Source organism: Lepidochelys kempii, chromosome 16, assembly GCF_965140265.1.
Source record: "Lepidochelys kempii isolate rLepKem1 chromosome 16, rLepKem1.hap2, whole genome shotgun sequence".
NCBI lineage: Eukaryota > Metazoa > Chordata > Testudines > Cheloniidae > Lepidochelys > Lepidochelys kempii.
In genome coordinates, this window is record NC_133271.1 from 17372643 (window position 1) to 17386354 (window position 13712).

At 52.0% G+C, this 13712-nt stretch overlaps 1 protein-coding gene across 3 annotated transcripts; it reads right to left on the reverse strand.

Annotated features, from left to right (window-relative positions):
* Positions 1 to 824: 824 nt before the first annotated feature.
* ASB6 (ankyrin repeat and SOCS box containing 6) lies at positions 825 to 12631 on the reverse strand. 3 transcript variants are annotated; one of them, XM_073314902.1, is made up of 8 exons: positions 12552 to 12625; positions 11577 to 11679; positions 9592 to 9778; positions 8077 to 8258; positions 6128 to 6234; positions 5607 to 5715; positions 4141 to 4227; positions 825 to 3684 (listed from the first exon to the last, which is right to left on the reverse strand). In XM_073314902.1, exons 3-8 carry the CDS (start codon positions 9702 to 9704, stop codon positions 3008 to 3010), a joined length of 1275 nt encoding a protein of 424 aa, XP_073171003.1. In that variant the 5' UTR covers positions 9705 to 9778; positions 11577 to 11679; positions 12552 to 12625; the 3' UTR covers positions 825 to 3007. The 3 variants fall into 3 exon arrangements, with proteins under 3 accessions (XP_073171003.1, XP_073171005.1, XP_073171004.1); XM_073314904.1 differs by lacking the exon at positions 11577 to 11679 and having other exon boundaries at positions 12552 to 12631; XM_073314903.1 differs by lacking the exon at positions 12552 to 12625 and having other exon boundaries at positions 9592 to 12284.
* Between the last annotated feature and the right edge of the window lie 1081 nt (positions 12632 to 13712).

The following is a 13712-nucleotide window of genomic DNA, read 5'->3' on the forward strand; positions in this document are numbered from 1 at the left end:
GATCCAAAGGGGCACCCTCCCTTATTTCAGAGCCCCTCGTCAGCTAATAAAGAGGGCAGCTAAAGAGGGAGAGAGCAGGCCCAGTGGCTGCCCTGTTTGGGGTAGGCCCATGTACCAGCAGAGTAACAGTCTTTGGCGGCTGACTTCGCTGCTTGACAGTGTCTTACCACGTGTCGTCTAGTACCTTTTTATCCACAACCTTTACTGAGCTGCAAGCAGCAAGTCCCCCGCTGGCTGGGAGGAGGGAAATATCCCTCTCGTGCAAACAGCATGCAGTTAAGTGATTTGATCAAGTGCCCAGTACAGAACTGGGAATAAAATCTTGGCGTCCTGCCTGCAGGGCCAGGCTTTGACAATGCGAAGGCTCGCTCCCCTCCCCACCCCCCCCGCGGATAACTTAGATGTTTTCATTCTCTCCGCCCTGTAAACAAATAGTTGAGCCTGACTTCTTTCTTTCAGATTCTGGTCACAGTCTAGTGTGAATCTGGCATCTCTGTACTGCTGTTAGCAGTGTAAATCCTGTGAGTTAGCATCATTTTGGGTTATGCCAGTTTTATACTCGTTTCATCAAGATCAAAACTGAGTCCTACACTTAGGCCCACTGTCAGAGATGCGTGCAGGCAATCGCTGCCTCGTTTGTGTAATCTCACTGAAAATAAGGAATGAGTCCACGGTGCCTGCCCCATCCGTGTTACCCATTTACTGACAGCGGGGTGACTAGTCTCCCACACACTAAAGAGTGCTGCAGTTAAGTCTTCATCTCCCTACAGGACAGGTAGATCCCACCTGCTGAGCCCCTCTACCCCAAAAGAAACAAACATCCATTTTCTGTTACAACAGGTCATGTTTAATGGCTTGATCTCAGCAAGACACTGACACAGTGTTCCATTTTACACCCATTTGTCAATATGATCATCAGCTGCTTCTGTGAAGTGTTGGGGGTAGGGGTGGAGGGGCAAAGACATCGGGTGGATGGATTTTGGCAGGAAAGTGAATTGCATATTCTTGCCCTGCCATGAGTGTTAACAAATGGGTGGAAGTGATGGCCCGGGAGGAACAGCCCCATGTTGTACCCAGCTGAAACGTTAGCCACAATTACTTGAAGGCTTTTCATGCCTAGCTGGTAATTATAGGCAAATCACAGTGGATTTCCTCACTGGAGACTTTGCTTTTTCTCCCAGGGGGTGAGAATGGCTTAGCAGCTGTTTGGCTTTGGCACTTAGAGAAATTAACACACTGGAAGGAAACCTGCCCTGAGTGGATGGTGCTGTAACTCAGCCTTTCATCTCTGCAGCCCCAGGGCTGAGATCACACTTAGGGTTTAGCAGGGCACAAACCAAAGAAAACGAGAGCCCCACCCTTTGTTGCCAGGGCTTCAAGTGCTGCAAGGTTTCAGAGTAACAGCTGTGTTAGTCTGTATTCGCAAAAAGAAAAGGAGGACTTGTGGCACTTTAGAGACTAACCAATTTATTTGAGTGTGAGCTACAGTATGCATCCGATGAAGTGAGCTGTAGCTCACGGAAGCTCATGCTCAAATAAATTGGTTAGTCTCTAAGGTGCCACAAGTCCTCCTTTTCTTTTTGCGAGTGCTGCAAAGTGCTCCTTTGGCCAAGGTGCGTGGCCTCCAGGAGGAGGCACCTCCAGCCCAAGACACGGCCTCACGGGGAGGGTCAGTGGAGCCTCGGCTGGAAACAAGCTTAGAGGCTCCTCTGCTCCAGTAGACTTGGCCACCACACCCAAGGCACAGAGTGGAGAGCTGCACTAAAACCCCCCGAACTGTAGGAGCCGGGCTGAATGTGCCACTAGACTAAGCCGAAAGGACTGCCTGGCCTGGGAATCCACAACCAGGCCCCATGTTAGCACTGTTCCTACAGTCTCCTCCTTGCCCCTGAGCACGTCCTTTCACAAGCCCATCATTTCCGGGTGCTACCCTCCACTTGCAATATCAGCAGCTTGCAAAGCCCTGAGCTAGAGAGTCAGATGCTGCCCCCAGCCCTGCCGCTTCCCTCTCCTTTGTAAAGGTTTCGCTGAGCCCAAGGCCCCCCCCGATCACCGGGGCACCAGCCTTCGCCCCCACCGCTTGGCAGATGCCTGGGGAAAAGAGAGGGAACGCTAACCTCTCCCTGCTCTTCGTTTAGTCCCGGAAGGTGGTACAACAAGCGGACAAGCTGTTGCGAGAGGAGCGTGACTATGGCCCTTGAAATCCTGGGTGAAGTTAGTTGCTCCTCTGGCATGTGGCCCAGGCTGCCTAACGCCACGTCTCCTGCTTTCCAAGCATTGGGAGACGTGCCTGCTCCAGGCTCTGCACAGAGGGGTGTGGCAAAAGGCCATCAATCCCTCAGACAGCACTGCCCGCGCTTGGGCCTGGCCCGAGGGGAAACCGCCCGCATAGCTTATCAAGGAGGCGCTCGCTGAACAATTTCTCCAGCAGGTCGTGGTTTCTTCCTGCCCCGGGCTGCGCTCCCAGGAGACGACAGCGTTGGAAGCCGCCATTCGCCTGAGGCACCACTTCAGCCCTTCCTGCGCGGTGGGCGGAGAAGGGAGAGGAGGAATGTTTGTTCCTCGGCCTTATTCAAACAAGACGGCTCGCGCAACCTGTGGGGTGCATCGCCTGAATCTCTGCTCCTCAGACCGGGCCCATGATCCCAAATCCAGGCAGGCATTTCTTGAACATCCCTGCGAAGCAGCCTTCTTACCAATGCTCATCGCTCGTAAAGGCACAAAGTCCAGATGACCAGCCCAATCCACTTACCCCTCTGCCCTCCCACCCCAAATCACACTTCATGGGGATTCAGGTAACATGCTATTGAGGGTATCCCTTCCCAGAGAAGCCTGGCCCCGGTATTTGTGGACAGCGTGGTGTGATCAAACAAAGCACTGGCTGGCAGTGGAGGAAGCTGATCTGGACCATAAGGAACCTCTTGCTCTTCCAGGTGGGGAAACCAAGTCACCGGAGTGTTTGGGGGAGGGACTGGAGTGAGGATTCCAGGTCTGCCCCCTGCCTGGCTCAGATGTCCTCCTCACCAGCACTGCCGTGGTCTATGAGGAGATACCACTTTAGCCTGTCGGGAAGCGGAAGGGCCTTGATCTTCACATCCACGGGCCACGGTTTGAGGCGCTGCCGGATATACACCCTGCAGAGATGTTTCAGGGCCTGTGGCGCGTGCTGTAGCTGCTTCAGGGAGTAGAAAAGGGCCTTGATCTTCTCCCCATGGAACCTGCAGCTGGTGGAGCTGATGTCAAAGTTGCTGGGCAGTTTGGGGATCTGCGAGCTGGCCACCATGAGCTCTAGGACCGTTTCTGCTTTTTGCAGGAGGTCAGCGGAGAAGCAGTCGTCTTCCGAGCTGCTGAGGTGGGAGCACAGTCTCTCAAAGACCACGTGAAAGCCCGACCAGCATGAGGGGCCATGGAGGGAGCAGTTGTAGGAGGCCCCCGACTCCAGCAGGAAGCGTAGGAGCAGGAAGTGGAGCTTGAAGCTCTTGAGGCAGATGTGGGTGAGGGACTCACGGGCTGGGCACTCACTGGGGTCAGCGCCGTGGGCCATCAGCAGCTGGGTGACCCGGAAACAGAAGCGGTTGATCATTCGCGCCTCCTCTTTGTCCCCGCCCACCGTCTCGGCAAGCAGGAAGATGATGCAGGTGAAGACAGTGTCGCCGTCTTTCGTGGTGGCCTTCACGTCTGCTCCTGAAGCCAGAGACAAAAGGGGGAGCCACAGTCAGACGCCGCAATGGACACCGACTCCCTGGAACGGGGGGCTGACACCGAATGGCAGGTGCAGGTATGTGTCGCACCCCAGCACGTGGTACCTCTCCTCTGAACTGCAGCCCCAAGCCCCTGATCGTTGTCACCCACCTCCAGCCCTCTTCTGCCTGCCATTTAGGGAGTAGATGGGGCTTTGATGGAGCGCACAGTAGCGACTGTTTCACCTGGAGAGACAGCATCTCTCTGTACCAACCTGTGCTGCCAGTTAAAACAATCTTCACAGAGGCCGTTATTTGTTTGTATTGTGGTAGCACCTAGGAACCCCTGGCATAGACCATGGTGCTAGGTGCTGTACAAACACAGAACAGACGGGCCCTGCCCAAAAGAACACTTGGTCTTTACCGGGAAATGAGCCGACAGCTGCTCGGCTGCCCTTACCTCCTTCCAACAGGAGCCGGATGTTTTCAGTGTTGTGGATCTGAACTCCATCGCTGCTGGCCAGGGCATGCAGTAAGGCTGTCTTTCCTGTGGATAAGAGTATAAACCGGGGAGTGGGAGCATTACGTCAGAGTGACTTCTAGGAAGGGTCCCTTTTGGGCCTGCCCCGTCCACGAACCATGACAGTATGGAGGGGACACTCTGCATATAGCTCTGAAAAATAATGAACCCCCTTAATGAGGTATTCAAACCGCACAAGGCTGCAGCAGAGGGAGCATACACAGCCTTGGGGATAGGGCTGCCAACTATCTAATCACACAAACCCAAACATCCTTGCCCCGCCCCTTCCCTGAGGCCCCGCCCTGCTCACTCCATCCGCTCTCCCCTATCCTCATTCACTTTCATCGGGCGGGGGCCAAGAGGTTCGGAATATGGGAGGGGGCTCTGGGCTGAGCCTGGGGTAGGGGTCCAGGTGCAAGCTCTGGGAGGGGGCTCATGGCTGGGGCAGGGGGTTGGAAGGGGGTGAGGGATGCGGGCTCTGGCCAGGAGGTGCTTACCTCGGGCCACCCCCAGTCAGTGGTGCAGCAGTGCGAAGGCAGGCTTTCTGCCCGTCCTGGCCCTGTGCCGCTTCCGGAAGTGACTGGCACGTCTCTGGGGAGAATGGGAGGGGGTCACTACGTGCTGCCCCCGCCCTCCCCCGGGGGCCACAGGGACATGCCAGCCGCTTCCAGGAGCGGCACAGGGCCAGTGCAGGCAGAGAGCCTGCCTTTGCACTGCTGGACTTCTAGCAGCGTAAAATCTCCCAGTTTGGCTTCAGTGGCCTCCAGGAGATAAAGGCCGATTCCAGGAGATGCCCGGTGAAACTGGGAGGCTTGGCAACCCCACTTGGGGCTAGTGCGTGTTCGCACAATACTGCTTTAGAGTCACCAGAGGGAGCACCAGACATTGTGGCTCTTCCATTAGCCCCTGAGCATACCAGGGCAACTGCAAGCATGTCACAGCACAGACTGAGTGTGATCTCCCCGACTGGTGTGGGCAGGAATTAAGCGTCCTAGCCAGAAGTGCCAGGTAGTCGGAGCACGGCTACACTGCTAAAGCATGTTCGACTGTGGTTAAATCCCTGCTTGTCCTAGAGATACCAATAGCCCTGGGGCAAATGCCCCTGAACCCTGGTCGGGTTTGAAGGTCTTAACCTGGATCTGAATTTCCACAGGTGGTTCCTGCTTCTAAAATGGGCTAAACACTGGGCAACTCAGAAATCCAGTACCAAATTAACAGCCTAGATAAAAGAACCCAGGTGTCCTGCCTCCCAGTCCCCTGCTCTAACTAGGCCGTGCTGTCTGCCCATTCTCTTTGCTATGCATACCAATGGTTGCTTTCTGTGAGAACCAAGTGCCCCAGGAGTTAGGGTGGGGCAGGGGGCCAGCGGGAAATTCACTCCCTGTATGATGGAAAGGGGCACAGACCATTTTTGTCAGCCGCATTGACATCGGCACCGAGTTCCAGGAGACGCTGCAAACATGGCAGCCGCTCGGGCTCCTCACTGGCAAGATCCAGGGGGCTGCTCTCGTGAATCTGAGGGGAGGAAAGGCAACAGCAACTGGAAAAAGCCCATGATCTTCCGCTTTAGCACTTCGCTGTGGAGGCTGATCATACAGAACAATCCACAGTCAGACAATGGGGTGAAAAGCAGGGCTCGTACGGCCGGAAGGGAAGAGCGTAAGTTAGTCCCGTCAGCATTAGCGCTATGGGGCAGGGCAAGCAAAGGACTGACTGCAGCCTGTGCAAACTACAAGTCCCAGCATGCAATGCTCCACCTGGACCTGAGCAGCCCAACACATTAAAGATAAAGGGAGATGAGTTAAGCAGGCATCACTCTGGCAGAGCAAATCACAGGCCTAGATCTCCCAGGAGGCGTTATCAGTACCATAAACCTAGGAGAGGTCAGATCCTTTAGCCCTGTGTCTAAGGTGGGTGCTTTCCATACCCGATCTCTCCGGTTAATGTCCGCCCCACGGTGCACAAGCAGCTCCACCATGTCCGGCTGGTTTCGGAGAACAGCGATGTGCAGAGCTGTGTAATAGGTGACAGGATCTAGGGCCAGAACCGAATGACAAGTCAGGGAGTTTCAGAACTAAAGACGCCCTCCAAAAATATGAAACGGTCCAAGATAAAGCAGAATAACCCAAAGCAGCTGGGTTCAGAGAGTCCAGCTCCCCAGACGGGGCTAAGAGCGTGGGAAGGGGATGGGATCCTGCTTGGCTTGGAGGAATTACAAGGAGGGCTGGCCTGAAGCAAAGCAATTGACTGCCCAGGCTCTGCTGTTGTGGGGGCCTTGTCTCTAGGACAATGAACAAGCTGGCCCTAAGCTCCCAGCAGCCGGATCAGAAGAGCCAACTCCATCCCAGCCCCTTTCTGGCAGGCTGCAGCCCTGCTTTTGTGACAGTGGGGCAGCCCGCAGCCCCTATATGCTCTGCGACCCACAGGCGGGTCCCAACCGCCTCCCTGACAGCAATGGATGGACAAGAGACTCACCGCTTGTCACTGGTACCCTGCTGCATCTGTGCCTGCAAGGGAAGCAATTCATGGCCCAATACCCCCATCCCCACCCCCTTCCCAACAGCTGGATGCTCCACAGATCATGGAGCTGGCTCCGTTTAAACCCAGACACCCTGCAGGAGCCCGGCCAGGATTCCAGGTGTGATGTCACAAACGCCCAGTCACTGCCAGGGTGGGAGGGTTTCTCTGACACGGGCTGAACAGAAGAGTCAGTGTTGGTTTCTGCAGCTTTTTAAACCCTTCACCCTATTAAACAGGCCCATGCGCTGACGCACAAGGCTAATTCAAGGAGCGTTGCTGAGAGAGGCCAGATATACAGCCCTGAAGTTCTCTAGCCATCCACAGCCCAGGGATAGCGTTGCCATGGTTAGGGCAAGCTAGTCGGCACAGACCAGCCAGCATGTCTCAATCCTGAGCTGAAGGGGTGGTTTAATCCCGGGGGCTCGCATCCTTGTGCTCGCTGCTGGGACTGGCAACACGGGGGTCTGTTGTGGCCACTAAACTGGCTTGAACCCCACCTTGCTCTATTCAACAAGCAGCCAGCAGTTGGTAACAGCTTTTCGTTGCTGTTGGTGGATTTGAACCGTGAACCTAAAGGCGAGGGGCACAGGGATTGCCAGACAAACCACTGCACTAGCCCGTCGCCTGCCCCACGAGTTGACACCGCTTGGATTTTACCATCAGACTCTGGCCTAATATGTTCCTGTTTCCCTGGAACCACGCTGGTGCTTGTGCCCTGGGAAGCCGGCACATTCCGACTTATGATTTAAACCTAAAGGCACTCACCAGCTTCCTGCGATGCCCAGAACATAAGCATAATGCATTTCCAAGTTGGCTCAGAGAAAAGCACCAAGGAACGGTGGGAGAGACCAGGCCCAGTGCCAGCAATTGCATTTTCATTAACGTTAATTAAAAAAAAGGCAACACAGCATCCTCTCCCTGGCTTGAGTTCAGAGAAAAGAAAAAAAATCAATCCATTGTGAGGGATAGGGGCATGGAAGGTCTTAGGAGACAGATCGCAAAGGACCAATTTTATTACCCACTGAAGGGGGTTTGGAGGGGAAAGTGGAATATCCTATGATCCTACCCAGCTCACTGATCTTCCCCCTGATGGAAGGGGGTTGGGCGTTGGCTTCTTCCAAAACCCATAACACATCGAACACTGCTCCACGCATTAGACAGGTTAACTTGGGAATGACCAACCCAATGAGGAAGGGGCAGGGCTTGGGACCTCAATTCAGATCCAGGACACCTGTTCAGGCTCCAATCCACCGGCCAGCCCACAAATGGACCTTCCCTCCCTCTCTGCCGCCTGCAAAGCCTGTTTGCATCAGGAACAGGGGTGCGCTTAGAACACATCATCTCCCCCAGATTTACCTTCAAAGATAAGATTGGCCCCATTCTGCAGGAGGATTTCAGCTGCATTCACCAGCCCAAGTTCAGCTACCTTCAGCAAGGAGTAGCTCACTCCTTCTTGGTAGAATGCGGAGTGGGTCTCTCTCTCCAACAGCTTGTTGAGGACCAAGAATTTGCTGCTGTCTTCAGCTAGGCAGCTGGGGCTTGAGACACAGAAAAATGGCCCATTGTTAGAGCTCCATGCATTTCTCCTGGGATGTGCATTGGAAAAGGGAATGAGGGAGGCCTAAAATTGACAATGATATTATCTGCACGTAGGGCCTGATCCATGCTGATTGAAATCAACGGAAAGACGCCCACCAGTGTTTGGATCAGGTGCTGAGACAGCACCTTTCCTCAGAGGATCTCCAAGTATGTTGCTAGGGTAGGAAAGTCTCAACTCCACTTTGCAGAGGAGAAAAAAATAATAATCGAGGCACAGAGAGCATGAGGGACTTGCCTATAACCACATGGCACATCTGAGGGCGTGCTAGGAACAGGGCCCCGCACACCAACCTCTCAGACCTGCACTGCAACCGCTAGATGACTCTCCCTTCTCACCAGGGTTGCAAGGAGCACAGCTGCGATCGAGGTGCCCAAGATATTTTGACTTTAGATGGGATTTAGGCACTTGACTCTGTTGGGCTCTTTCACAAAGCCCAGCCCAATAACGGTCTCTGCAGGTGTCTTGCCCTCCTTCGTTCCAGTCTTGTGTTGTGGGAGCCAGCCGCACCTCGGTGCACTGCACCCTGCTTTCGCTGCTGCTCTCGTTTTAGGGTCTGACTGCCGTGGGATGTTTTGTTGTGCTCAGAATTAAGTGTCAGCTGCCTGAGAGAACTCCACTTAGTTCCTATCGCAAGAGTTTGCTCCAGGTCAACAGACTCTAACAGGGAAGGGCTCTCTAAAGGGTTAAACAGCTCCTCTCTGCAGGTTTTGGGGAACACCGTAATCTGCCTTTTAACCCCTGTGTAAACAGTTGGCTCCACTATTAAAGGGCTCCCCAAATCTTCTTGGCACCCACATCCATCCAACGTTAGCATCCAGCTTTCCTACAGCAAAGGCCTCTGATTGTACAGTCAGTGATTCAAGGATAGCACACCAGTTAGCTCACTGGTGGAGACTTAGGACACCTGGGGTCTCGTCCCAGCTCTGCCACTGGACCTGCCAGGTGACCTTGGGCAAGTCATTTTACCTCCCTGCTTCCTCGTCCACTTCTTGTATGTCGTCTATTTAGACTGTAAACTCACTGGGGCAGGGACCACCTTTTACAACATGCCTATACAACAGTGGGACCCTGATTTCAGGTATGACCTCCACATGCTACTGTAATAACAATAACTTCAGAGTGTTAATTAGATACCACACAGCTATTCAGAGGAACTTCTGTGGAGAGAAGCTTAGAGTAACCCACAACCACTTATTTAATCCTTCATTCAGTTACTTAAAAAATAAACTAAGTCACAGAGTAAAGGCCACCAGAGTTTTGATATTTGTTACCTCTCTAGAGTTTCCTGCTTTTCAGGATCCTGTATCCCCAGACATCCCAAGATCTCATCTACCAATGGCTGATACTCAAAAATGATCCTGCGGAAGCCATGCAAGAAAGGCATTGTGCTCTTCTATTCAAAGATCATCCAGAATATCCTTTTGGCTCAAGCACAAGAGATGGATTCTTCTTTTCTCCCTGAAATCAGACGGACGTTCAAACAGGGATCAGTTACAGGTTTCTGGAAGGGGACCATCAGATACGGTGCTGGGCAAAAAATGAGGATTTGGTGACACCAAAACATTTAGCAAATTTGTGTTGGTTTCATCCGATTGTTTTGGGTTGGAAAAAAAACATTAAACAATTCTGGAAAAAATCAAAACTTTCATTTCAATGTTTTTAAAATGTTTTGATTTTTCAGTTTGAAACAACTTTGTGTTTCAAAATGTCCTTTGATTTTATTCAAAACAATGTTTCAGTTTTATCGAAACAAAATGATCTGTTTGACCTGAAACAAATTTATTTTACTTTTCAATTTGCTGAAAATGTTTCCAGTTTGACCCAACACAATTTAAAAAAAACAAACTGCCAGTGAACTGAAAAATCTTTTATTCACACAAAACTAGCGAGAAGGTCTCACTAAGGGGAGACTAGGAGAAATAAGGGGAGCTGAGGGTTAACCATGACCATCTAACATGGTTTTAAACACGAGTTGTCCTGTCTGTGCTAGGACCACAGCCCTGTTTAAAATTCAAATTAGTTAAAACACATTGACTAATATTTTTCCTAGTTTAGATGTGGCCTAATTTTAATCAATAGGATAGTTAGAAACAATGATCAGGGAGTCTTGGTTCTGTTTCTTAAGAAGGGTTCTCAACACCCGCTATAAACAGAAACACTCCATAGGTGTTTTAAAAAACCATTAACTACACTGAACTTAAAAAATCATAATGGTGCAAACAATACACTTTTTGCTGAGTTACTAGTAACACATGAGGTGCTCTGATGTCATAGTGACGAGCAGGATTTTAGAACCTAAACAGAGTAAGATTATTAAAAATGAAAGGATTGTAAGGATCTTATTTCAGTCATCACTATTTAGTTCCTTTGTTTACTTTTTGCATTTCTCCCAGTGTAGACAATGGGAATCAACACAGTCACCTCTACTGTTGTTTAGTCAATTTCACCTTCAGGTTCTCTGTGTGGCAGAGTGGGAATCTCTGCGGAGAAATATCTAGTTGTTTAGAAGCACCTGTTTTCACTGGATTTTTTCCCTTTTAATTTGTACAATCCATGCTGGTCTTAGATTTTTAGAAAAGCTGGAGGGCTTCCCCCACGCCTGACACATTTTAAAAATTTGGGCCCCTATCTAGGTCGGGCCCCTTTAAATTCAAACAAATTTTTTTAATTAAAAAACATTCCCTGAGTTGTTTCATGCGTTAATACAGAAGAACCAAAACATTAAAGCAGCTAGTCCATTTTCACTGTCCAAATACAAAATGTAAAAATAACCAAAACCATAGACAGAAGTAAATTAGATTTTTTTTCAGTTTCAATCGTTTTAAGTGTCAGTAGTAACCAGAGGAAGGAACTTCTCGCTCAGGTTCTTCGCAGTATGATTTTAGCCTGACAGTGCGTTGCTTTCAGCAAAGATTTAATTTCTGACTCTTCTACTGCTATGGCCCTGACCCTACTAAGACCTAGGCATGTGCTTAACTTTAAGCATTGCAAGTAATTCCATTGACTATTCACAGTGCATAAAGCACAGACAAAAATCTTCGGAGTATTGGGGTGTAATACTGTAAGTTCTTTAGGACAGGGGCTATCTTTTGTGTGTGTGTCTGTTCAAGGCCTGGCACACTGGGGCCCTGATCCTGACTGGAGCCTCTGATTGCCACCACAATAAAAATAATAAATGAATACCACCACCTGCGGGAATAACAAAACATCAAGATATACCAAGGTTACCGCAGCAGTCACACGGTGCTTAATTCACCTGATGCAAATGATGAACTTGTAAGAGCGGAATCAAGCAGTTAACACCTCCCTCCACTTGAAACAGGACCAGGCACAGCCCAAGGCTAAGGGCACGCAGCTGGCTGGGAAATTTCACAAATATACTATAAACAAGCAAGGCTGTTTACATGGATGCACGCACACATATGTATGTTTCCCAACCAGCTCAACCCAATCATGAGTCCTCACACAGTGGGTCCCAGGGTATGGGCCAGGTGACTCAGTGACCGCTTGCCATTGGTAGGGGCATGCACTTCTTTCTGGAGGCAGGGTGGCTCTCTGTGGGATCTCTCACTGCAAGAAGCAGCTTGCCTTTATTAAGCGGTCAGGGCTACCAGCAGCACCTGCCACAGTGGCAGCTACCAGGCATTGCAATAGGGGATGTGACCATCACACCAAGAAGCCAGTCATGCCCCTGCCAAGTACCAGACATTGCAGTCAGCAACAGCATGCACCTGTCTGCCATTGCACACGGCTGCACCCACACACGCCCGCCATAGCACACACACGCCCGCCATTGCACACGGCTGCACCCACACACGCCCGCCATAGCACACGGCTGCACCCACACACGCCCACCATTGCACACACACGCCCGCCATTGCACGCTGCTGCACCCACACATGCTATGTGCGCACACACGCCCGCCATTGCACGGTGCCGCACCCACACACGTGTATGCCATTGCACGCTGCTGCACCCACATGCTATGTGCGCACACCCACACACGTGTATGCCATTGCACGCTGCTGCACCAGAGAGGGCCAAGAGTCCTGCCTAAACCCGAAGTAGGGTCTGAGAACCCCCGCCCCGCTCCTCCGGGGGGGGGGCAGGCAGGGCTAAGTTCCCTTCCCCAGCGCCACTTCCCCCTTAGTGCCCGGGGCCGGGCCGTCAGCCTCCCCCGCCCCGTGCTGGGTTGCCCGCGCCAGCCTGGGCCCGGGGCACGCGCTCCTACCTGCCCGGGGACCCTGCTGGCGGGCGGCGCACGGGAAACGGAAACCGCCTCCGCAGGCTGCAGCTCACCGTCCCTCTAGCGGCCGAAGGCGGGAGCTGCAGGACGGCTGGCTCAGCAGAGGGCAGCCGCCTGCAGGGAAAGGGGAGCCAGGCAATCTCTGCACGTTGCAACCTGGGCTGGCCGCAGGGCACGTGCTTTGCAGGGGCTCCTTCTCCCCTGACGGCACCCTCCCCCCACTGTAGCTCGGGGGCTGGGTATGTCACCCCCCCACCCCCAGCCCCAAAGCCTGAAGGCCATCAGCGATGGCAATGGTCCAGGCTTGCGTCCTGCACTGTCAGGCAGGCTAGATGCCCGTCCTCAAACTTGGTCGGGCTCGGGGTTCACGCGAAAGGTTTGCAAATGTAGCCACAACCCTTTGGGCCAAAATTCAGCGCCCCCCCCCCGCCAAGCGTGGCACACATTGCAAGCGTGCACCTTAAGTCTGTGCACGGCTAACCCATGCGGACAACTTGCCCATCTGCTGTTAACCAGCGTTTAAAGTACCTAACAGGGCCAGCTCGGCTTGCCACGGGCTAGTGCGCAAAAAAAGAAATTACGTGGGTGTGTGAGCTTCAGGGCCAGGCATTGCATTTTTTAAAGTACTTTTTTTACCTTTTGGGATCACAGCTCCAGACAAATGGAACACACACTCTGTCCCATTTACAGCGCCAGCCTAACTGATTGCTCAGCTTTTGTTGTACGTGACGGCCCTTATTTGGTGCTTGCTGGCCCATTACTGTATCATGGCCCTAGAGGATGCAAGGTGTTCTATATTTCAGTAACAAAAGGCACACGAAGTTTCATACGCTGTGATACAAATGTTTGATTATTTTTGGACCATCGCTGGCCTGGTCCATCAATAGAACATTGTGGGGTGCTCTACCTTAGCAAGAAGCTTTGTCTTGCATAGTTCATGTCCTGGTCCTTTGTTTCCTTGGAATGCAGGTCCACCTGGCGTGACTGATATTTTTGACACGTATCTAAGGGAGCCCTTGCCAATGGAAAAAAACCTGAAATGGTGACTGGTTGGTATTGTTTGCTGGCCTTTGAAAAAAGCCCATCCAAAGTGTCCTGTATCATATTGGTCGTCTATGCTTCTGAACCCTTCCCTGGGGCCTGTCC

Bases quoted from the DNA above. Each gene is read 5' to 3' on its own strand.
- ASB6 (XM_073314904.1), bottom strand. From the start codon at position 9,704: ATGCCTTTCTTGCATGGCTTCCGCAGGATCATTTTTGAGTATCAGCCA. The intron at 5,716-6,127 runs GTATGGAAAGCA...TCCTCCCCTCAG, and splicing joins ACATTAACCGGAGAGATCGG to ATTCACGAGAGCAGCCCCCT. The intron at 3,685-4,140 runs GTAAGGGCAGCC...CTCTGGCTTCAG, and splicing joins CCGGCTCCTGTTGGAAGGAG to GAGCAGACGTGAAGGCCACC.